General features: G+C 44.9%; 1 protein-coding gene across 2 annotated transcripts in view; it reads left to right on the top strand.

Annotated features, from left to right (window-relative positions):
* dgki (diacylglycerol kinase, iota) overlaps nucleotides 1–25,933 on the top strand; it is a 253,553-nt gene that overhangs the window by 134,275 nt on the left and 93,345 nt on the right. Inside the window, exons 12-15 of one of the 2 annotated variants that reach the window (XM_059977765.1) lie at nucleotides 1,128–1,188; nucleotides 5,562–5,675; nucleotides 15,405–15,542; nucleotides 20,601–20,679. In XM_059977765.1, the coding sequence (XP_059833748.1) occupies nucleotides 1,128–1,188; nucleotides 5,562–5,675; nucleotides 15,405–15,542; nucleotides 20,601–20,679 (392 nt within the window). The remainder of the gene's footprint in view (nucleotides 1–1,127; nucleotides 1,189–5,561; nucleotides 5,676–15,404; nucleotides 15,543–20,600; nucleotides 20,680–25,933) is intronic. The other variant, XM_059977764.1, reaches the window with a different exon arrangement.

Below are 25,933 nucleotides of genomic sequence, written 5' to 3'. Positions count from 1 at the left end.
ACTCTACTTAGCAGATCATGCAGTGAGTACTAATACTGGAAATACGCAGTGGGTCAGGCAGCATCTGTGGAGAGAATAATGGAGTTAATGTTTCAGTTCAATTGAGAAGGAGGGGTGGAGAGAACAGAGGGCAAATTGGAATGGCTGTGAGTGGTCAGGTACAGGTCCTCACCCTGCCCTCTGACCCACCATCGATACCTGATTGACAGCAGGCTGTAGAGAACTGCGGCTCCTGTGCCATTGCTTCGCAATTCCTGAGACCCAGGTTCTGTCTGGACTTCCGGCACTGTCCGTGCGGAGTTCGCAGGTTCTCCCTGTGACCGTGTGAATACCCACCGCCTGCGTTATCCAGTTCCCTCCTATGTCCCGAAGATGTGCTGGTTGGACAGTTAACAGGCCGCTGGAAATTGTCCCAAGTGTGTAGGTGAGTGCAGAATCTGGGAGGTGTCGATAGGAACATGGGGAGAATAAATGGGATTGCTACATAGAACAGCTATCTGTATATAGGCCATTCGGCCCACAATGTTATTGCAGCCTACTTCATGATCAATCTCACTTTTCCCTCCCAGGTAGCCCAGGGTTGGTGTAGGATTGATGTAAATGAATGATGTTTGGTGCCTTGCAGTAGCTTTCTACAGAATTCTAGGATGTGGATATACCTCGTATTTATTTATTGAGACACAGCGCAGAATAGGCCCTTCCAGCCAAGCCACCTAGGAATCACCTCCCTGTTTAATCCTAGCCTTATCAGGGGACAATTTACAATGGCCAATTACCCTACCAGGAGGGTTAATCTTTGGACTCTGGGAGGAAACCAGAGCACCCTGAGGAAACCCACGCCGTCACTGGGACGGGAATTGAACCCAGGTCGCCTGTATTGTACCACTACGCTACCTTTAGAATGGCTTCAGTATCCGAAGCTGGATCCGGTACTATATATCCACAGTGTTAGTAAGAATAGTGTTAGTATTCTGTATCTAGAATTGTATGGATTTTACTTCACGGGTGTGAGCTGATGGGCAGATATTGGTAGCTCAGAACCCCGGAACAGCACTTTGAATTGTACCTGCTAGTTTTACTGTTTACCTGTGCGACTCTTTGGTAAATGTCTCCTGTTTCCTAAACAGTTTGGAGCTCTACAGAAAGGTGGCCAACCTGCGGATTCTGGCCTGTGGCGGCGACGGAACGGTATGTATGGATAGCGAACGAACTCGTCCAGCATATGAACGAGGAAACGTACGAATAACGTACTTCGTTTCCTTGTGCTGTGTGTGCTCCATCAGCGGGAGCTGGTTGTGAAGGTGGGGGGGGGGGGGGTGGATGTCTGCACTTGATTCTCTTCTTGTGGATATCCACAAAATGCACAGGAGGAATCCCCGAGGGCTGCGCCTCCCTCCGCACCTTCATGTTTCCAGAGCTGAGGAAAACGAGCCAGTTTTAAAAATCATATCCCACTATACATCTAGCTCCTCTTGAGAACAGTTTAGATTATGCCAATCCTCTTAGCATCGTAGTCTGGGGCCATATGGAGACCTTTTCTCACCGTCAGTCTCAATACAGAAGTATGAGTCTGTCAATGTTGTTTGATTTGCCGTTGCTTCGTTCCTACCTCAGCAAGGTCTAGCTGCGCTTAGTTTTCTCCCGGGAGGGGGGGGGGAATCCAAGCCCCTGATTACTGTTAAATGATCGATCGTATGAAGAGAGGGAGTGGGTTTTTAGCGCATGGTGGAAGAGACCGGGAGGTTCGGGGCAGTGCGGGTAGTGGGCCGTTTAACTCGGGGGTAATACACTAACTTCAGTAAAGAATGGGATGAAGTACTGAGCTTGGCTCGCAGACGCGCCAATCAAATAACAAGTGACATGGCCCGGGCCAACCCTTGCCCTGAGGGAGTGACCAGGACAGGCTGCAGTGCTTGAAACTCGCACCCCGCCCCTTTCAGTGGGGCGTAAGTGTTGGTGGGCGCTCTGCTACAGAATTTATCCTAGGAATCCGTAAAGATTGCGCCTGCGGTCGATTAATTTGTCTGTCAGGACTGTCACCCCGTTGGCTCCCAACCCAGGGCGGTACAGTGCACTCCAAGATCGATCTCGGACCCATCCACGATTCCCCCTGCAGATCACCAGCATCTTACAGACAATCACAGACTGTTTTCCATCGTTCATCTGTTCAGCTCCAGACAAACACATTCGAACTGGTCTATGCACAGAGTGATCAGTTGACGGTTCTTTGCAGCAACTAAAATCAATTATCATGGTGTGCTCCACCGGGGTGCGGTCCCTCCCGTAGTGGCCTCAAGAACCACTGAAGGACAGGTTGCCGGAAGCTGCCAGAGCGCTCAGCGCGCCGGTTTTCACGACGCATTGTCCGGGGACGGCGGGAAGCTGAGAAGCTGTTGGCAAACGGGGATTTGGAGTCTGTATTCCAGCCACACTCGAGGAAGTTTACAGGAAAGCTGGTAATGGCATAGCAGTGCATGGACTTTAGCAAGGCATTTGACGAAGTCCGACATGGCAGATCGGTTAAGAAAGTTCAGTTGCTTGACATTGACGATGAGATAGTAAATTGGATTCGACACTGGCTCTGTGGGAGAAGCCAGAGAGTGGTAGTAGATGATTGCCTCTCTGACTGGAGACCTGTGATTAGTGGTGTGCCCAGGGATCCATGGTGGGGTCCTTTGTTGTTTCTCATCTATGTCAACTATCTGGATGATGATATGGTTAACTGGATCAGCAAATTTGTGGATGACACCAAGATTGTGATGGTAGTAGACAGTGAAAAAGACTATCAGAGCTTGCAGTGGGATCTGGACCAGATGGAAAAATGGCAGACGGAATTTAATGTTTGAAATGTTGCACGTTGGTAGGACCAACCAGGGTAGATCTTACACTGTGAATAAGAGGACATTGAGAAGTGTGATAGATCAAAAAGATTTGGGAATACAGGTTCACAATTCATTGAAAGTGGAAGCATAGGTAAATAGGGCCGTAAAGAATGTCTTTGGCAAATTGCACTTCATAGATCAAAGTATTGAGTACAGGGGATGGGATGTTATGTTGATGTTGTATAAGAAGTTAGTGAGCCCTGATTTGGAGTATTAGTACAGTTTTGGTCTCCTACCTACAGGAAAGATGTAAATAAGGTTGAAAAATTACAAGAATGCTACTAGGACAGGAGGGCCTGGGTTATAAGGAAAGATTGGACAGGGTAGGACTTCATTTCTAGGAACGGAGAAGATTGTGGAGAGATTTGATAGCAGTATACAAAATTATGAGGGGTATAGATAGGGTAAAGCAAACAAACTTTTCCACTGAGGTTGAGTGGGACTACAACTAGAGGTCATGGGTTAAGGGTGAAGGATGAAATGTTTAAGGGAAAATGTGAAGGGAAACTTTTTCAGCTGGGGGTCGTGAGAGTGTGGAATGAGCTGCTGGCACAAGTGGTGCATGCACGCTTGATTTCAACGTTTAAGATAAGTTTAGGTAGATAGGTGGATGGGTAGAGTGGGGGCTATGGTCTGGTTGCAGGTTGATTGGACTAGGCAGTTTAAATGGATCTACATAGCATCACAGCACAGAAACAGACCCTTTGGCCCATCTAATCCCTGCCAGCCTTGTCTTCTACTTAGTCCTATCTACTGGAATCCAGACCATTGCCCTCCATCAGTACCTCTCTCATCTGTGTACCTATACAGATTTCTCTTAAATATTATGAATGAACCCACATCCATGACTTCCACTGTCAGTTCCACACTCCCACCACCCTCTGAGTGAAGAAGTTGCCCCTCATGTTCCCATTTAACATTTTAACTTTTACCTTAACCTCTGGTTGTAGTCTCATCCATCCTCAGTGGAAAAGCCTGTTTACATAAACTGATCTATATTACTCACAAATTTGTTTAGCTCTATCAAATATCCCATCTCCCACGCTCCAGGTACTGAAGTCTGTGTTTTTCTGTGGGAAGAGCTCTGTTAACACCACATTTGTTTGGCTATACCTGAAAAAGTCTATTATCATTCTAAACTTCCCTTTTGCAAATTGTTCCAGACAGATGAGCCAATTAGTGCCCCTAGCTAATCTTGTTAGCTTTAAAAAGATGATTGGTGGCCCCAGGTGAATGGGACCATCATTGGGGCAGGCATGCTGATAGGCAAGGATTGTGTGCTCCCTTGGAGGGGGAGGTAGTGTGGTTAAAGAGGGACTGCAGTCTTTCGGTACCTCAGGCTTGCCCTCACTATTCCACACCCAGCTCAGCACAGCCATGGGAAACTGACTCTCCTGCTCAGTGGATAGCTCTCCATCATCCTTAGACACCTGTTCCTGAAGCAGATAGAGAGCTGGATGTCAGGGAAGGGGCGCTATCCCTTTCGATGGCTGGGCTCAGCCACAGGATTGGAGGTGAACTGATGAGGGGTAGCTGATCAGGAGTCTCCGTGCACCAAGATGAATAACGTTGAGACTAGTGGTGTAGTGTGTCACCTCTGTACGTGACATGATTCCAAGGCTCAGAGTGCAAACTTCTTTTATTCCTCAGTTACTTAATTTCTTCCCATGCTCTCTTACAACCCCCCCACCAAATAGTTGCTCTCCCCCCCTTTCTCCCGGCAGGATGGCCCTCCCTGTACTCCAGAAGGTTGGAAACACTCAACAGGTGAGTCGGCATCCATAGGGAGAGAACTGGAGTTGACACCTCGGGCCAGCTCTCCCCTCTCTTGTCCACTGGCATGACCTGATCAGAGGCAGCACAGTTTTTGTTTTTGCTTTACTTGTCTCTCCTTGGGACTCTGGACTTCAATGCCCCTGTTACCCATCTGGTTGGTCTGGAGTCACGTGCAGGCCAGACAGGGTAAGGATGGCAGACCCCCCCACACTCTGAAGACTATCGGTGAAATGCATTCGATTTTTTTGAGGTAGCTTGTGGATTTGAACTCGAGAAATCTGGATTACCACTGCGGTAACTACTATGGTTTAACTGCTGTCCTGCCGCGGTGGGTGGGGGGATGGAGTGGAAGAAGGTGGAAGGGGGTCTGGTGGAGGGGATGGTATGACGGTTGCAATCTCACCCACTCGCTCACTCTGCACTGAGTGCCCTTTTGGAGAAGGACTCCTGAGGCCAGTGCGCCCGGCACTGTGTTGGCAATTGATGGCTGACAGGCCACTGTTGGCAGTGAGCGGTGCACTGGAACTGGGAAGCTCAAACCAATTAAAAATTCAATACAAATCAGGTCTGGATGTATAATTGGATCCCAGGTCTGCTGAGGACTGGAGGTTGGAATTAATGTGCAGTACAAAATGGGTTTTTTAATCTGTAACTTCCTCCAATGCTATTGTTATTGCTGATAATACAGGTTTAAAATGTCAAATGTGGGCACAGATTTGAACTAGAAGTTATATAGTTCCTCCTACACTCAATACCCTGGCATGCCTCTACTTTGACATTAAGGGGTCAGGCTCTGAAGCTGATGTTCAGTGATGTACATTCTCTGTCTGTCTCTCTCTTGCACTCTCTCACTCCCTCTCTTCCCCTCTGTGTCTGTCTGTCTGTCTCTCTCTCTCTGTCCAGGTTGGCTGGATTCTTTCCTTGTTGGATGAACTACAGCTCAAACCCCAGCCTCCTGTTGCAGTCCTCCCGCTGGGGACGGGAAATGACCTGGCCCGTACTCTCAACTGGGGAGGGGTAGGTACCTCGCTCACTAGCCCACGGGTACACATGGAACGCTGGACATCAGAAATCAAAATGCAGATGCTGGAAACCCAAAATAAAATTGGAAAATGCTGGAAACACTAAGCAGGTCGGTCGGCATCTGTAGAAAAGAGAGTCGTAGTTCTGGGACTGAGGCCATGCATCAGAACTGGGAAAGAGGGAACATTAAGATAGTTTTCAGGAACGGAAAAAGTGGGTGAGAGATGGGTGGGATAAAGAGAGCAGGAAAGGTAATTGGCTCCAGTCAACCATCACTGAAGGACTTATGTGTGTCCAGGACAAAGAAGCATGCGGGAAAATCAACCCACTCTGCAAATTACCTTTTCCAGAAGCCTCATTTTGGAAAGCACTATCAGGCTATTAAAACAAAAACTTCACGCCATCTTCAAAGTTTCTTTCCTAAGCAGTTAATCTGATCAACCATTTGAGTTAGCACCCACCCTCCCCAATCTCCCTCTATTTGATTCTGATCTATTACCCCTGCCATTGTACTGTCAACACTTCTAACCAAATGTTATAATGCAGTTTACATTGTAAACACCTGCTGGTATTTATACACATTCTAATCCAAATCTGTACTTTAAATGCTAACTTTATTTTTTAATATAATTCTTTATGTTTGCTGAAAGTTGTTGTATCATTGTATGTCATTCCAACCATGACAGCAAATTCCTAATAAATGTAGACGTATATGGTGAATACGTTTGATCCTTGATCCTTCCAACCGCTCCCAGCGTTCAGTATTTTCCCTCCAGCTGCAGGTGATGCAACACCTGACCTGCCACCTGCTTTTACCATCCAGAGGCCTAAAAGCAACAACTTGTCGGCACTTCTTCCAGCCTGGTGCACTGAATTCAGCGCTCACCCTCTCCACTGGAGAAATCAGGCACGGATTGGATGGTCACTTTGTGGAGCTCTGCAGAGGATCCACAGTACTGACCCTGAAGCCCGTCTCCTTTATTCTTCATCCCTCTCGCTGTCCTGCACCGTTGCAGTGAGGCCAACAGCAGGCTGGAGGACCAGCAGCCCTCTTTCCATCCCGGGACACCACTTCCTTCAGGACGTAATATTGTCCTCCAGGTCTTCTGCTTTCCTCCTACAGCTGAAAGATGGACCAATTTGGCGGGTTAATTGGTCATTGTAAATGGTCCCGTAACTAGGCTGGGCATTGCTGGGCGGCGCAACACGAAGGGCCTACTCCATGCTAAATCTCAATAAATAAATAAATTTCCCAACCTTGATCCATTTGATCTTGCCCTTTCAGAGGTATTCCCATCACCCTGTCCCTCACCTTCTCTGCTACTGAAAACTCACTTGTTTTCTCTCACTCTCTCTTTCCCAGCTCTGATGAAGAGTCCCAGGCCTAAAGCATGACCTCTGCTTTTCCATCCAGAGCTATGCTGGACCCACTCAGTGTTTCTGGTGCTGTTATGGGAGGATGGGGCTGGGACGCCCTACACCTGTCAGCAGTCAGCCAGCGAGAGGGGTTCTGCGGACAGCCGTTGGCTGAAGTGGGCTCAGTGCAGGTGGTCACTGGTTTACTGTCTCGTGACTCTCCATAACACGAAGCAACTTCACCTGCGCGTGCCATAAAGAGGGTCCAGAAGAAGTTCGCGAGAATGATCTGGAAGTGAAAGAGTTTTAATGTATGAGGAACGTTTGATGGCTCCAGACCCATCCTCACTACAGTTTAGTGTAATGGACGGGGGGATCTGATTGAAACCTATTGAATACCTAAACAGAGTGGGCATGGAGCAGATGATTACTATACTAGGCCAATCTAGGACCAGAGGGCAGAATGGAAGAACTTCCCATTACAGCAGAGATGAGGAAGGACTTCTTCAGCCAAAGGATGGTGGATCTGTGGAATTCGTTGCCACAAACAGTATTGGAGGCTAATGGCTGGGTAAATTTAAAGCAGTGATTGATGGGTTCTTGATTAGTAAGGGTGTCAAGGGTAACTAGGGGGTGAAGGCAGGAAAATGGGGTTGAGAGGGATCATCAATCATGATGGAATGGTGGAGCAGACAAGATGGGCCGAATAGCCTAATTCTGTTCCTGTGTATTATGGGTTTTTTTATAAGACGCAAGTTTGGGAAAAAATGTTAATTTTGTATTCATTTCTCCAGATTGTTTCCATCAGAGTGAGTTTTTGTTCTGTACCTCATTTTTTTGGTAGTGATTTGTGAATTCTTGCAGGCAAACATCCTGTAACCTGAACAATGGTGACGTGGGGGTTTCCAGTAATTACTTGGTAATGGGAACTGGCATGCTGAAGTACAAAGTTCGAAGGCAGGAGTGAGCAAATGAAGCAAATTGCATAGCACTGATGGCAGTAACTACCTGAATGCCCTATCATGTTCTGCACATTGAGAATCCCCTTGACACCTCAGTTCCAGCAAAACTGAAAATCAGCTCCAAAGCCACGAACTTACATCCAGCCCTGAGGTGGTGGAGGACCCAAGGCAGTACCGAGCTCTTGCTCTGATGCACGATAACGCCCTGATAATCTGCCTGGCTGAGATTTTAGTGATGGTGGAGCAGCAGATTCTCCAGACTGTTGGATGTTACTTCTGGTAATACCCAAATACACTGTTACTACACTTTCTTTTTAAACAGGGAGTAGTATGATATCTTGTCCAATTAACACAGTGTTCAAACATACAAGCCTTGGCCCCAGCCATAAACCCATGTACATTACTGACCGCCAGTCCAACACCCCTCACTCTTTCAATCCCCACTCCAATGCCCCTCACGCTCCCAATCCAAACTGCAATACCCCTTACACTCTGGACCCGCACCTCAACACCCCTCACTCTCTCAATCCCCACTCCAACACCCCTCACTCCAATATATACCCCAAACACTCTGGATCCCCACTCCAATACCCCTCATGCTCCCAATCCCCACTGCAATACCCCTCACTCACTTGACCCTCACTCCAATATATACCCCTCACACTCTGGATCCCCAGTCCAATACCCCTCATGCTCCCAATCCCCACTGCAATACCCCTCACTCACTGGATCCTCACTCCAATACCCCTCACACTCTGGATCCCCACTGCAATACCCCTCACACTCTGGATCCCCACTCCAATACCCCTCACACTCTGGATCCCCAGTCCAATACCCCTCACACTCTGGATCCCCACTCCAATACCCCTCACACTCTGGATCCCCACTCTAATACCCCTCACACTCTGGATCCCCAGTCCAATACCCCTCACACTCTGGATCCCCACTCTAATACCCCTCACACTCTGGATCCCCAGTCCAATACCCCTCATGCTCCCAATCCCCACTGCAATACCCCTCACTCACTGGATCCTCACTCCAATACCCCTCACACTCTGGATCCCCAGTCCAATACCCCTCACACTCTGGATCCCCACTCCAATACCCCTCACACTCTGGATCCCCACTCTAATACCCCTCACACTCTGGATCCCCACTCTAATACCCCTCACACTCTGGTCCCCCACATCTACAGAACCTTTAGTGTTACGAATTCTGTTTGATTGTTCAGGCCACTGTAGTCAGTTGGTTCACTCACATTGGCTGCCTCAACAGCGCAAACTGTTTGGCAATAGGTCACTTGTTGTCATAACAAGCCAATGCCCCTTTAGCCCCCAGAGAGGGTATCATCATTGCGAGTCAGCAAGAGAGCCGAGTAGTGGAGATGAGAACTGTTGACTGGATTTTATTTCCACCATTCTGGTCATTCTCTCTAGATATAACGCAGCAGTAGACCAGTACTGGGCAAGGATTAGTGAGACTCTGAACCACCGGACCTTGACTGACAATGTAGAGGGGACTGGTACCTGGAACTTCATTGCCAGTGGATAGTATTAATCAGGCCTCATACTTCATTAGCATAACTTTGAAACTGATATAAACCTTAACATTCCCCTTCCTGAGCTCCACAGTCTTGCTGATATTGAGTACAGACTTCTTGTCGAGGCATCACTCAACCAGCCTGTCTGTCTCGGTCTACTCTTTAGCTGGGTTTCAGGGACCTGGAGATAGCAGCCACTCTGTATCACAGCTGATCGAACAGCTACCTCACATCTTCAGTGATCCAGGTTTAATCCCAACCTCTTCTACTGTCTGTGTGGACTTTGCATGATCTCCTCAAGGGCTTCCCTCTAGTTTCCTCTTGCATCCCAAAAAGATATGGATGGTTAACTACCCACTTTAATGGCTCCTAATGTGGAGGTGAGTGATAGAATCTGGGGAAGGTTGTTGTGAATGTTGGGCTGATTCTCCAAAAAGTTTAGTGTGGGCAGGTGGTTGATAGTAATCATAGACCTGGTGGGCTGTTTCCAAGCTGCATGATGAAGATTAGTTTTATTTGTCACATGTACATGGAGGCATCAAAACATAGTGAAGTTCATCATTAGTGTCAATGACTGAGGATGTGCTGGGAGTGGTCTGCCAGCGGTAACAACTTACTATCCCTAACCCGTACATCTCTGGTACGTGGGAGGAAACCCACACGCTCATGGAGAATGTACAATCTCCATACAGACGGCGCTAGAAATTGAACCCCAATCGCTGTTTGCTGGCGCTGTGAAGCATAGCGTGAATGGCTGCGTTATTATGCAGCCCACCGCCGGGTGTACAAGATAGGTTTAGAATTAGGGAAGCCTTTCAATGATATTTTAACAAGAAACTCCTGCGTGCAGTGAGTGGCAGTACTTGGAGTCATATTGCACAAACAGTGATTGATTGCCAATTTCAAATCTGATCATGATGCAGAATTATCGAACAAAGGCATAGGTCAAGGATACGGTGCTAAATCAGCAAAGATCTCACTGACTGGTGAAAAAGGCTTTGTCGACCTACCCCGTATGCTATTACTACATTTTCACAGAAGGATTTGTTCCAGATATTTTTGTTACTATTTTTTTCAGCTGGCTCTTTCAGGGATTATTTTACGAGCTTTGATAGTGGAAGAATTAATCCAACTCTCAATGGAATAAAAGCCTCTTTCTTTATCTAAAACTGATATTGTCGAAATAAAGTCTGTTTTAATAGTGCGCGAGATATTTGCTTCAAAAGAGAGCTATCATCTGATATAAGAACCTAAACCAGCTTCAGAAAGACCGGAGGTGCTAAATGGTTCATTTAACATACACTTGAAACAAAGAGTTTCTAGTTTCCATTGCTGTAGATTTAATTACCCTATGTAACTGCCCAACATATGATGGTACTTTAATAGTAGAGACGATAAAGGGCTTTTTTGATGGAGTATTAAGAAAGCTATTTCTAGAAATTTGTCATTTCTATTCTAAGTCTGCTTGTATGTGTTTTGCTACTTCTAAGCAATTCCGTGTAACCCCTTACTTGTCTCTGGTTTCTGGTAAGGTGGGACAATGCCAAAGCTGCTAGTGCCAGAGTCTCATGGTACTAGAGACCTGGGATCATTCCTGTGACTTCAAATGCTGTGTTTGCAAAGTTTACGTGTGCTCCATGGTCACATGAGTTTCCTCCAAGTAGTCCGGTTTCCTCCCATGCCCCAAAAATGATAGGTTAACTGGCCATTGTAACTCACCCCTAGTGTGTAGGTGAGTGGTGGGATCTTGAGGAAGATCTGGGGAGAATAAAATGGGAATTATTGTAGGACATGCAACATCGAACCTTATAGCACAGTGCAAAATCTTCAGCTCACAATGTTCTGCTGACCTTTTAACCATCTCTAAAATCAATCTGACTCTTCCCTCCTACATAGCTGTCCTTTTTTTTCTATCTTCCATGTGCCCATCTAAGAGGTTCTGAAATGCCCTCGATGTACGTAGCTCTATCATCATGCTGCCAGGACATACTCTGTGTAAAAAATAATATACTTCTGACATTCCCACCACCCCCCCCATGCTTTCCTCCAATCACTCTAAAATGATGCTCCCCTCATTTTAGCTATTTCCACCTCGGGAATAATTGTCTCTGCCTATCTGCTCAATCTATGCCCTTGTATACCTCTATCAAGTCACCTCTCATCCTCATTCACTCCAGACAGAGAAGCCCTAGCTCAATCAATTTATCCTTGTGGAACATGCTCTCTAGTTTGGATTATGCTAACTGATTAGGATTAGCTGATGACTCAATGGGTTCGTTGCTCAACTCTCTGCATGTGTATCGAAAGCAATTGTGGGAGATTGGAAAAAAGAAGAAAGGAAAAAGACTTGTTGGAAAAGGCTCTTCACTAGTCCACGCAGGAGGTGTGTCGTTTGTTAAGAATCCTTTGTTCTATCAGGGAACAGAAAAGTGTTTTGAAATTTTGTGGGCGAGGGAGACGGTTAGTGGATTGTCGGGAGAAGTCACAAGGAAAGATGGGTTGAATAACCAATGTACAATGCCTTGAAAAGTATTCAGCTCCCACATTTTACTGTCAGATTTTCCAAATTTAAAATATATTGAATTAGGATTTTTGAGCTAATCTACAAAACATTGTGTATTGCATCAAATCAAAAGAAAAATTCCAAAACATGTCAACAGGTAACTAAAAATTAAAAGCCAGAATTGTGAGATTCATCCCCTTTGTAATTACTACGGTAACTTGACTCAGGTGCAATATTGAATATTACCTTACCAACTCACCCAAATTTGTTGATGTAGAAAATTGGAGGATCACATGTTTTCAATGCATTCATAAGAATAAGTACCCCCTCTCTCTGTAAGGTCCATCAGTACGGTAGATTTTCAACAGAGCAAACCAAAATGAAGACAAAAAGACATTCAAGATAAGTCAGGGAAAAGATAATAGAGGTGCACAGATCTGGGGAAGGGTATAAGACCTTCACAAAGGCACTGAACATACCTGGGAGTTTAGTGCAGTCCATTGGTGGGGAAAAATATGAAATCATAGCCTCTTCGCCTAGATCAGTGCGTCTCTCTAAACTTCACGGCTGTAGAATGGCACTTATAAGAAAGGCTACTATGATGCCAGCAGTCACTCTGAGTGAACAGCCGAAGTCAGTGGCTGCAACTGGAAATGAAGTTCAGGACTCCACAATCTTTTAAGGCCTTCCACAAAAGAGTATTTATGGAAGAGTGACAAGAAAGAAGCCCTGGCTAAAAAAGTATATTCTTGCTCATCAATACATTGCAAAACATTGCTTAGAAGTTACTTTAAAGATGTGGAAGAAGGTCTTGTGATTGGATGAGACTAAAGTGGAAATTCTTGGCCTCAACACTAAGTAATATCTAATACTGCACATCAGCCAGGTTACAGCATCCCTGCTGTAAAGAATGGTGGAGGGATACTGGGGTGGGGAGGGGGGGGGATGCTTTTCAGCAGCAGGGACTGGAAATCTGGTCAGTATTGATGGGAAGAGGAATGCTGCTAAATGCAGAGAGATCCTGGATAATAACCTGCTAGCCTCCGCCAGAAAGCTTAAGCTCAGGTGGAAGTTACTCTTTCAGCAGGATACTGCCAGAGGAAACATGGAGTGGGTTCAGATAAAGAAAATTGATGTCCTTGGGTGACACAGTCAGAGTCCTGACCATAACCTAATTGAACATCTCTGGCAAGACCTCAAGATTGCTGTCCACCACCACTCCCCAGCTAACCTGGGACAACTTGAACAGTTTTGCAAGGAGGTATAGGCAAATCTTGCTCCATCATGTTGTGCACGTTAATGAAAAAGACTACTGGCCATAGTAGCTGTGAGAGATGGTTCAACTGAATATTGAGCAAAGGGGGGGGGGGGGGCGATAAATGCTTTTGAACTGCTGACATTTCAATTTTTGAATTTTTAGTTTTTTATTTACAATTTTCCTTGTTTTTGGGGCTCTACTTTGAAAAAAGGAGCACGTGATTCACAAATAAAAATTCTCAGTTAAATTGACCAAAATCCCTGATTGTAATACTCACTGATACGTACAAAGGGCTGGGGACTGAATACTGTTACAGGGCACTGTAATTGTCCCTTGTGTAAGTGAGAGGTAGTACCTGAATGTGCATTGGAAGCTCAATTCTAGACAGTGATGCAACCAGTCAGGATATGCTCCATGGGGTGGTTGATGGGAATGCAGGCAGAATCAGAATCAGGTCTATTATCACTAACATACGTCATGATTTTTGTTTTGTTAGTACAGGCATAGCAGATTACTGTAAATGACAATAACAAATAAATAATGCAAAAGAGGAGTAGTGAGGTAGTGATCTTGGATTCAGATCTATTCAGAAATCTGATGGTGGAGAGGAAGAAGCTGTTCCTAAAATGTTGAGTATCGGTCTTCATTCTCCTGTACCTCTTCCACAATGAGGAGAGGGCACATTGTAGGTGGTGAAGATCCTGAATAATGGATGCTTCCTTGTTGACAATGTCCTGGGTGGTGGGAGGATCGTGCCCATGGTGGAGCTGGCTGCACTGCAATGTTCTACGGCTGTTTTTGATCCTGTGCATTGGAGGCTCCATTCCAGATGATGGTGCAACCAGTCGGAATATGCTCCATGGTACATCTGTAGAAATTTGCTACGGTCTTTGGTGACATGCCAAATCTCCTCAAACACCAAATGAAGTGTAGCTTCTGGCATGCCTTCGTTATGATGGCATCAACGTGGTAGCCTGAGGATAGATCCTCTGAGATGTTGATGCCCAGAAACTTAAAGCTGGTTGCGCCTTTCACTGCTGACCCCTCGGTGGGGACTGGTGTGTGTTCTCCAAACTTCCCCGACTTCCCATTAAATCCTACTAAAATGGGATTAGTGTGTCAGGATGCTTGATGGGTTGACACAGATTTGATGGGCTGAAAGGTCTATTCCTGTGCTATAACTCTCTGAGCCCAGACTCCACGTTAATATGCAGTAGGGAGTTGGTGAGTCAGGCAGCCTTCAATGGCTCAAGCTGCCCAAAGTGAAATTTGACCTCACCAGATTGCAAGGACTGTTACTTCAATGTGCAAAACCAGCCGCTGCTGTGTCTGTATTTGTTGTACCATCTGACATTGCCAGTACCTCTGCAGTTCTGCTCTTTGGAAGATAGTGTTCCCAGACAGTATCTTAACAGCACAGACAATGGGAAAGGTATGTGTAGTTGGTTTTGGATTGGGAGTCTGCTCAGATTAATATACAGGGTGCTTGTTTCTAGCAACTAAATGTTGTCTCTCACTCCGCTTGCTTCACAAAACGTTATCAGAAGATGATGTCAGCATTACTTACCATTGACCAAAGCCTTCAATGGAGAGCTGCTTCAACTGGAATTGATTTATTATTGTCACATGTACTCAGGTACAGTGAACAGCTTGTATACTGTTAATACAGATCAAACAACGGCACAGTGCATTGAGGGTAGAACAAGGTAAAGTAAGAGAGTACTGAATTACAGAGAAAATGCAGCTCAGATTGACAAAAAGCTGTAAGATTATAATGAGGTAGATGTGAGGTCAAGAGTCTGTCCTATTGTACTAGGGAACCATTCAAGTGATTTATAACAGCAGGGTAGTTCACCTTGAGCCTGGTGGTTGGTGTTCAGGCTTTTGTATCTTCTGCCTGAAGGGAGAGGGGAGAATGTCTGGGGAGGGAGGGATCTTTGATTACGTTGGCTGCTTTACTGAGGCAGTGAAATGTGTAGAGCGAGTTCCTGGAGATGAGGGCAGTTTCTATGATGTCCTGAGTGGGGCCCAAAAACTCTACAGTATTTTGCGGTTCAGGGCAGTGCAGTTGCCATACCAAAGCTGTGATGTCTCTCTGCTGCAGGGGTACACAGATGAACCGGTCTCAAAGATTCTCTGCCATGTGGAGGAGGGTAATATTGTACAACTTGACCGCTGGAACCTTCAGCTTCAGAACAACCCCCATCTACCCCAGGACGACGCTGAGGAAGGCACTCAGAAGGTAACTGTAGCTGGTGACTTTCCTAAAGATTATTCAATGTTTTAACTTTTTCCTGGAATTTCCCTAATTAGTAATCTTACAGTGAGGCACAAGTTTCTACTGGAAACTGGTAGTAAAGCGTACAGGACAGGACCAGTAACAGAGGTTATTCCTGACCTTGGGTGCTGTCTTTGTGGAGCCTGCAAGTTCTCTCTGTGACTGTGTGGGTTTCCTCCAGGTGCCCCAATTTCCTCCCACATCCCAAGGGTGATCACTGTAAATTGGGAATTGGAAATGGCCTGGAGTGTTGGGCCCATTTCTGTGCCCTGTCTCTCCACGACTTTTGCCAGGACTTGAAGGCTTGAGTTACATGGACAAGTTGAGAACATTAGGACTTTATTCCTTGGTATGCAGAAGAATGAGGGGAGAAGAGTGGTTATAGACGGGTCATATTCTGCATGGAGGTCGGTGACCAGTGGAGTACCTCAAGGATCTGTTCTGGGACCCTTACTCTTCGTGATTTTTATAAATGACCCAGATGAGGAAGTGGAAGGATGGGTTATTAAGTTTGCTAATGACACAAAGGTTGAAGCTGTTGAGGATAGTGTAGAAGGCTGTCGGAGGTTACAGTGGGACATTGATAGGATGCAAAACTGGGCTGAGAAGTGGCAGATGGAGTTCAACCCAGATAAGTGTGAAGTGGTTCATTTTGGTAGGTCAAATATGATGGCAGAATATAGTATTAATAGTAAGACTCTTGGCAGTGTAGAGGATCAGAGGGATCTTGGGGTCCGAGTCCATAGGACGCTCAAAGCAGCTGCACAGGTTGACTCTGTGATTAAGAAGGCATTCGGTGTATTGGCCTTCATCAATCGTGGAATTGAATTTAGAAGCCGAGAGGTATGTTGCAGCTATATAGGACCCTGGTCAGACCCCATTTGGAGTACTGTGCTCAGTTCTGGTCACCTCACTACAAGAAGGATGTGGAAACCATAAAAAGGGTACAGAGGAGATTTACAAGGATGTTGCCTGGATTGGGGAGCATGCCTTATGAGAATAGGATGAGTGAACTCGGCCTTTTCTCCTTGGAGCAACGGAGGATGAGAGGTGACCTGATAGGGGTGTACAAGATGATGAGAGGCATTGATCGTGTGGATAGTCAGTGGCTTTTTCCCAGGGCTGAAATGGTTGCCACAAGAGGACCCAGGTCTAAGGTTCTGGGGAGTAGGTACCGAGGAGATGTCAGGAGAGACCCAGGTCTCTCTTTTTACTCAGAGAGGGGTGAATGTGTGGAGTGGGCTGCCAGCGACAGTAGTGGGAGCAGATACGATAGGGTCTTTTAAGAGACTTTTGGATAGGTACATGGAGTTTAGAAAAATTGAGGGCTATGAGAAAGCCTAGTAATTTTTAAAGTAGGGACATGTTTGACACAACTTTTGTGGGCTGAAGGGCTTGTATTGTGCTGTAGGTTTTCTGTGTTTCTATATTTAGATCTTATAGAAGTGTACAAAACTATGAGCGGTGTAGATAGGATGAATATTGCAGGATTTTTTCCCTTGAGGTTGGCTGAGACCAGAACTAGAGGTTATAAGTTTACAATGAAAGTTGAAATATTTAAGGGGAACCTGAGGGGAAACTTCATCACTTCGAGGGTGGAGCGCTTGTTGAACAAGCTGCCAGCTGAAGTGGTAGGTATGGGTTCAATTGTACATTGAAGTAAAGTTTGGATAGGTATGTAGATGGGTGGTACAACAAACACAAGAAAATCCACAGACACTGGCAAAGTGGTGCTTGGATTTGTAGGTAGATGGGACTAGGCTGACAGACTAGATGGGCTGAAGGTCCTGTTTCTGTGCAGTCGTGCTGTACGAGTCTATGAATGCATCCAGTAAAACGAAAATTTAGCTTAGGTGTCACATAGTAGTTGCTTGACTGTTTCACATCTCCAACAGGATTTGGACACTTTTAACTTGGGTAAGTGATGAGTGTTTGATTGACTGGGTGAAGTCAACTTGCTACTGGATGTGGGACAGTCACCCTTCATGGCTGCCCACTGTCCATTTTAATTCTTACATCTACATTGGTCGTCCATGTTCTACCAGGGATTGGGAGCCTCCGTGACAGAAGGAAGTGTCTAGGCATCTTCAGGCAACCACAAGCCATCTGGCTTCCCACCCCGTGTTGAGCAGTTCCAGTGGGAATGGTGATTGTTGTCAGCTTGTTAGTGACATGCAGACTGTCAGCCAGATTCACTTTAATACTTGTGCCGACCAAACATTTGAAAACACTCAAAAGTTTAGTGAGAAGTGCGGTAAGCAGTGAAGAGTCGTGACAATAAAATTGGTGACCTGAGAGGCACAGAATAATCAACAAGGTTTTACATTTATCTTGAAATATCACTGATGAGCTGTATGAATCCTCCCTGTTCTGGGACTGTGGTTTGTGAAAACTTGCAAAAAAAGGGGTTTAAGTGGTGGCTGATTTAATCTAATCTGACAAGATTACTGCTGAGATCACAGATACATTTAAAATAATAAGCCTTTATAGTAATCACTTAAGCTAAATGGACAGTGCAATTTTCTGAACTTGCTGTTCTAATCCCTATTACATTTAACCCTTGTGTTTTGGGCTTTGCAACACTTGGATTACATGTACCTATTATTAAATTGTAGTGGGCGGGCTTAAATTTAGCACAGTTTCAGACTGAGGAATGTACTTTATTACTGCCTTGCTTTGACTTCAGAATCCTGAGAGCTTTGTAATTAAGAGCTTCAGATGCTTTGACTTAATGATAGCGATGATTCATTGTTCGAGTCTTGAGATGTCAGAAGCTGCACGATCCTGTACCAGAGGCAGAATGAGCCTGTGGGACACTGTCATCTTGCTGACAATCTGTACTAAACCTCCCAATCTGTCATACACATCGAGGGATGCAGCACCTTAACAGGGCTTTCTACCCGTCGAGTCCATGGTAACCCATTTACACTAACCTACATTAATCCCATAATGCACCTTCACTTCGTCCACAACTGGTGGGATTTCCTGGTTGCCAGAAATTTTTATTTTACCTCCTATTTCCAATCCAACATGTCGGTCCATAGGCCCCTCTACTGTCACAATAAGGTCAAACTCAAGTTGGAGGAGCAACGCTTCATGTTCTGACTGGATAGCCTCCAATCTGATGGCATCAACACTGGTATCTCTAACCTCTGGTAATTTCTCTCTCCTCCCCTTTATCTCCTTTTCAGTGCCTCATTCTGGCCCCTCCATTATCTCTTCTCCTCGCCTGCCCATCGCCCTCTGGTGCCCTTTCTTCCATGGTCCACTCTCTTACAGATTCCTCCTTCAGCCCTTTCTATACCCTTTCCACTTATCACCCCCAGCTTCTCACTTCATTCCCCCCCCTGTAAACACCTACCTTCCCTCTCACCTGGCTTCACCCATCACCTGCCAGTTTGTACTCCTTCCCCACCTCCTTATTCTGGTTTCTGCCCCTTCCTTTCCACTTTTGATGAAGGGTCTCAGCCCGAAACATTGACTGTTCATTCCTCTCTATGGATGCTGCCAAAGGGCCTGTTTCTGTGCTGTACTTTACTGTGACTCTATGACAGCAGCAGAGGTCAGCATTGAACCTGAGTTTCTATCTCTGCTGCTTGGCCCTCTTGGACAATTATTAAAATGTGATTGAATATGTTCCTTCCAATCCCAGCTCCTCACACATACATACAGCAACTTACATACCTCTGAGGTAATTTGTTATAAGACCATAAGACATAGGAGCAGAATTAGGTCATTTGGCCCATCAAGTCTGCTCCACCATTCAATCATGGCTGATCCTTTCTTTCCCTCCTTAGCCTCACTCCCCGGCCTTCTCCCCGTAACCTTTGATGCCATGTCCAAACAAGAACTTATCAATCTCTGCCTTAAATACACCCAACAACCTGGCCTCCACAGCAGCCTGTGGTAATAAATTCCACAAATTCACCACACGCTGGCTAAAGAAATTTCTCCACATCTCTGTTTTAAATGGACGTCCTTCTGTCCTGAGACTGTGTCCTCGTGTTCTAGACTCCCCCACCCTGAAAATATACTTTCTACATCCACTCTGTCCAGGCCTTTCAACTTTCCCCGTCATCCTTCAAAATTCCAGCAAGTACAGACCCAGACCTATCAAACGTTCCTCGTATGATAACCCTTTCACTCCCCGAAACAAACTTATGAACTTCCTCTGAACCCTCTCCAATGCCAGTCAAGACTGTTCACAATACTCAAGGTGAGGCCTCACCAGTGCCTTATAAAGCCTCAGCATCACGTCCTTGCTCTTGTATTCTAGACCTCCTGAAATTAATGATAACGTTGCATTTGCCTTCCTCACCACTGACTCTACTTGCAAGTTAACATTTAGGGTGTTCTGCACAAGGACTCTCATTCCCTTTGTATCTCAGATTTTTGGATATTCTCCCCGTTTAAGAAAGTAATCCGCACATTTATTTCTACTACCAAAGTGCATGACTATGCATTTTCCAGCATTGTATTTCATTTGACACTTACGTCTAAGTCCTTCTGCATCCTGCCTATTTCCTCAACACTACTTTCCCCTCCACCTATCTTCGTATCATCTGCAAACCTGGCAACAAAGCCATCTATTCCATCATCTAAATCATTTATATACAGCACAAAAAGAAGTGGTTCCGACACCGACCCCTGCAGAACACCACTAGTCACTGGCAACCAACCAGAAAAGGATCATTTTATTCCCACAGAAATGGCTTAGGGAAGTTATGAAGGGATATTAAGATATTTAGACTGAATTACAGTATTCAGAATAGGTGTTGTAAAATGGAATTTATACTATCAACTTTGGACAAAGCTTAATCACAGTTACCCTGAAAGCATGGTCAGTTAAATGTGGGTAGAGTCACGTAGGTAGGCAAACACGATGTTACTCTAAACTTACTCTTGAGTATATGTATTTGGATGTGGCTTCTTGCTTCTGAGCTGAGCTTTCACAAATAGAGTGAAATTGCAGCCTCAGATCTGTCTCATACCAGTGCTCACTCAATCATTTTCTCTCCACAGCTCCCGCTTGGTGTGTTTAACAATTACTTCAGTCTGGGCTTTGATGCCCATGTGACACTTGAATTCCACGAGTCTCGGGGTAAGTGTCATGTTCATGCAGGTTGCATGTGCACACGGTGAAAATGCATATATATGGTTTGGCCAGTCAGTGCAAACACATACAAGTATAGATGTACAATATAAGCACACACACATACACGTAAACAACACTTGAATTGCAGAAATAAGCAGATGGTAGCTCATTTGAACAGAAGGACACTGTATCTGAACCTCTGAGATTTGAAGTTCGAACGTGTATCTTCATCTGACAGTTATCAGAAGTGTAAAGCGAATATTGGGTCTTTGTGTTTTGTGTGTTCATGTGTACTAGAGCTTGACTTCATCTCAGGGGATTCTGCTCAATGTGTAGAAGCCTGACATAAGCACTCATGAGTAACTGTATGGCCTTGAATGTCAATGTATTGGGATAGTGAGGTAGGGTAGATTGTGTGTGGGTGTATATCCTACTGTACAAAAGTCTTATGCAAACACACACACATATATACTGTCTATAGATAGGGACTTTTGTACAGTACTGTATTTATCAACATGGAGCAGAGAGAGAGTTTATAAATATGGCGGGAGAGAGGAATGTTGGGAATGGCGAGGTTGGAGGGCTGTGCGAAGGAGTGCCAGGGATAAAGGTTGGCATACCCATGCCCAGCACTGAGACACCAGGTGAGGTCATTTGATTCCAAACAATTGGTTTATTGATCCTCACAGAAAATCTCTTTGGTGCTTCCTGCTCCCTCCCCTCTCCCTTCCCCTTTTCCCAACCATGATTCTCCACTCTCTCAACTCCCTTCTTCTCAGTCCACAATAGAGACCCATATCAGAATCAGGTTTATCATCACTCGCAAAAGAAATTTGCTTCTTTTTGTGGCAGCAGTACAGTACAATGCATAAAATTACTACAGCACTCTGTGGAAGTCAGGGGCCCTAGCTAGATATATGTGCCTTAGATTTTCACACAGTACTGAATGTGCATTAGGATAATTGAATTCTGCCAGTATACACCCACTCAGCAGCTACACATACATGCTCACAAACTCCTACAACGCCAGTGGCCAGCGAGGTAATTTTTGCAATAAACATTTAAGCATCTGCTTCCTTCCAGTTTGCAGCTACTGCTGATGTATTTGCCATTTATGTTTGCATGGATACCCGTACAGGTGCCAGTGTTCTCCTTTCAAAGAGCTTGAGTAACACTGTATTCCCTCCTCAGTTTCCTTCACTCCAGAGAAAGCTGTCCCAGCCTATCCAGTCTCTGTCTCTAACTCAAGCCCTCGAGTCCCAGCATCGTCCCTGTGAATCGTGTATGGAATCCACTCTAACTCTACTCACATCTTCCTTTAGTAAGGCAAGCAGAGCAGCACACAACAGTCCAGGTCTTGTACGATGTCCCAGCTTCTGTACTCAGTCCCCTAACTGAAGAAGGCAAGCATGCCATAGCCTTTCACCAACCTGTCAGTACTTTTAGGGAATTATGTACTTGTTCTCTAGTTCTACAGTGCTCCCCAAGGCCTTTCCATGCACTGTGTATATCCTACTCTAGCTTAACTTCCCCAAAATGCATCACTTTACATTCGTCTGAGCTAGAGCAGGCTAATAGGTCAGCACAGTGTTGTGGGCCAAAGAGCTTGTGCCTTGCTAAATACCAAAGGCCATTCCCTTTCCAAATTTCCCAGTTAATCTACATCAGTATAACATAGGAGGGTGGTTACATGCCCCTAGGGGGCATTTGGGGAGATAGAAGTCTTCGGTGAGGTGCTCAAGATTCTTTGGGGGGAGGTGGCAAGCGATGCCCTAACTTGAGGCACAAGACCTGACAAACCATTGGTAGAGCAGGCACTTCCAACAGGAAGTACCGTAGCTCTGCAGGCGGTGAAATCAAAAGCCGATCAGTGAACCTGCCAGCCCTGAGGATTCCTCTCGATGTGTTCAAAGTGACCTCGGCTTCATATGTGCAGTCAAAAGCCATCTTTGGGGATTATGAGACCTTACATGATTGGTCAATTGTGCTAACTGGAATAGTATGAAGTTAGCTTGCCGAACACCAGCTCTGTCCTGACTAACATTCAGATTCCAATCTGAATCTTCGACAGTGTAATTTTCGATGTGATCGCCTTCATCTCCGTCTCTCCGTTCATTTGCATGGTGCTACCATCGTTCCATCCATGTCAACTCACTGCTATCATCAACTTCCGATAGGCATTCCCAATTTGTGTTAATCCTTTATTTTAATTTAGCCCTGTTAATGATGGATAAATACCTAGGGGTGCAATCTTTATGAGTCTGAAGGCACTGAGGCTTTGAATTCTAATCCTGCTAAGAAACAGAAACTACAGAAAGTGCACCAATACAATGTTATATACCTGGAGTATGGTTTTATTCCATTCCCGTCAGATTAGTGATACTCCATGTGTCTTATTTATAATATTGTACTGTCTAATGAAACCATGAAACCATCAAGATGGCAGGAACACTTCTGTAAAAGACACCCTGAAAAGGCTACTTATGGAATCACTCAGTTCCTGAAGATGAAAGAAGCATTTGAAAAGTGTTGTACACTCGAGTCATTTGTCAAGAAAGCCAAGAATGTCCTTGATAGTGGTCTCATTGCTTTATATAACATTTCCAAAATGACAGCAAAGTGTGGAAAATCTCATTCAACTGGTGAAAGATTAATAATGCCTGCTGTATCAGAAGAGCTCACCGCTGTTCTCAAAATGGAAACCAATATTTTAGAATAATTTTCTCTGAGTAATAAACTCTGTAGCTTGTTGTGTTGACAAAATGAGTGAAGGCATGGAGTATCAACTAGGTACAGAGCTACAAAAAACAGAATTTGAGATACAACCGGATGAGTCAACTTTGTGAGACCATGAGGCATTGCTGATGGCATATGCCAGTTTATCAAAAATGGAAAAGTTTATGAAGAAATTCTCTGTCAAAAGACTGCTGCTTAAAACGTTTCCTTGATCTTTTTGACACTGTGGTTGTATTTTTGCTCAAAGTTGACAAGAGCTTGGGAAATAAGATTGAACTTCTACGTGGAGATGTGGCATACCTGATGGATCTGTATGGCAAAATGAACAATCTAAATATGAAACTGCAGGGTGAGAATTTCAATCTAATCCAGACAAAAAGTGCGGTGTCCACTTTTATTAGATAATTGGAAATACATAAGTAAAACATTGGGAGAAGAATGTTCTCACAGTTTCCCTGCATGGAAGTATGGCACTGTCTTCACTGATGGTGATTTGCAAGAGTACTGCTTACACCTGTGTTGGTGCATGGCCAAGTAGTTAAGGCGTTCATCTAGTTATCTGAAGGTCGCTAGTTTGAACCTTGGCTGAGGCTGCATGTGTGTCCTTGAGCAAAGCACTTAACCACACATTGCTCTGTGATGACACCAGTGCCAAGCTGTATGGGTCTAATACCCTTCCCTTGGACAATATTGGTGGCGTGGAGAGGGGAGACTTGCAACTTGGGCAACTACTGGTCTTACAAAAAAACACCTTGCCCAGGCTGCACCCTGGAAACTTTCCAAGGCGCAAATCCATGGTCTATTGAGACTAACGGAGGCCTACAGACACGCTTATGCCTGCAGTCACTGAAGAAGGATTTTCAGCATCAATTCAAGGATTTTGAACAATCTGGAAATTCCAGTGTGTAATTAACCAATTTCTTTGCAAAGTGGAAGAACAGGAAGAGAGTTGCAAGAAGAAATTATTGAAATTCAGAATGATGAAGAAGCAAAAAAATGCTTTTCAAAAATGTCAGGCTTTTGTGGTATGTGGCTACACTGTCATACTAAGTTTCCTGGCCTTTGGAGAAGTGCCAAACTGCATTTCCATCCTCCTACCTTGTTAAAAAAAGGCTTAAGTGCAGTGAACCACATACTCACAAAAAACAGAAACTGCTTGGACATTGTTACACATGGGGACTTAAGGCTTTTGCTAACACAACTTGAACCAGATATATCAACTCTTGCTAAAAACTATCAAACTCAAGCATTACATTGATATCGTAGCTGCTGTACTGTGTAAGCTAGGTTTAAAGACAAATAAAAATTTAAAGCAGTATCATTTTTCTCATGTTTGCATACAGTAGACATGTTTTTATACTCTGAGTGTGCCGGGAAGTATATTGTGCCTAAGAGGGTTATTGGCAAATAGGAAGGTGCTTTAGGGGAGTGTTGGCAATTATGAAAATCCTTTACGGGGGCATTGGCTAAGAAAGGTTGGGAAACACTGACTTGGATCCTGTTATAACCTTAGACAACTTTGTTCTCTGTCCACTGTACCACTAAACTTAGTGTCATCTGCAAAGTCCCTAATCATGCCACTAAATCCTCGTGCAGATCATTAAAGTATAAGGCAAACAACAGAGGACTCTGCCCTGATCTCTGTGGTGCACCACTGTTCTCAAATCTCCATTCAGAAAGTCAAGCCCTCCATCATCACCTTTTGGCTCCCAATTTCATATTCAATTGGCTGTCACTTGTGATCAAAGGCTATTCGGTCTGGACCAGCCTCCCATGCAGGATCTTGCCAAAAACCATGCTAAGGTCCATGGAGATAATATCCTTGGTCCTCAGTCACCTGGGTCACTTCATCAAAAACTTAATCCAATTTGAAATTCAATTCATTATTGAAGTCCGTACTGTATAGGTCATCATATACTATCCTGCGAATAGTCTTCTTATAGGCATTCACAGTAGAACAACGAAAGATAGTAGAATCCATGAAAGCCTATACACAAAGACAGATCAAATAACCAATGTGCACAAGAAGACAAAACATCTACTGACAACAGGAGAGTTGCAGAGTCCTGGAATCCTGGAATCAGTTCAGTGTTGAGGTGAGTGAAGTTATCCACGCTGATTCAGGAACCTGATAGTTGAAGGGCAATAACTGTTTATGAACCTTGTGGTGTGGGATCTACTGCTCCTGTACCTACTTCTGATGGCAGCAGAGAGAAGAGAGCCTGATCTAGATGGTGGGTGCCATGAGATACAATTTCCCACACACAGAGCCATGCTGACTTTCCCTGATCAGTCCTTTCCAAATGCTGATGTCTTCTCTTGCATAATCCCCTGAGGTAACTTTCCAATCATGAGTGCTAAACTCTGCAGCCTATAGTTCCCTGGCTTATCCCCAATGCCCTTCTTAAATAATGGCATTATTTTATCCACTTCCAGAGTTACACACACAAAATTCTGGAAGAACTCAGTAGGTCAGGCAGCATCTATGGAGGGGAATAAAGAGTCGATAGACAGAGAGTAAGAA

Source organism: Hypanus sabinus, chromosome 8 (genome assembly GCF_030144855.1).
Source record: "Hypanus sabinus isolate sHypSab1 chromosome 8, sHypSab1.hap1, whole genome shotgun sequence".
Lineage (NCBI taxonomy): Eukaryota > Metazoa > Chordata > Chondrichthyes > Myliobatiformes > Dasyatidae > Hypanus > Hypanus sabinus.
This window is presented reverse-complemented; position numbering and strand designations above follow the sequence as displayed.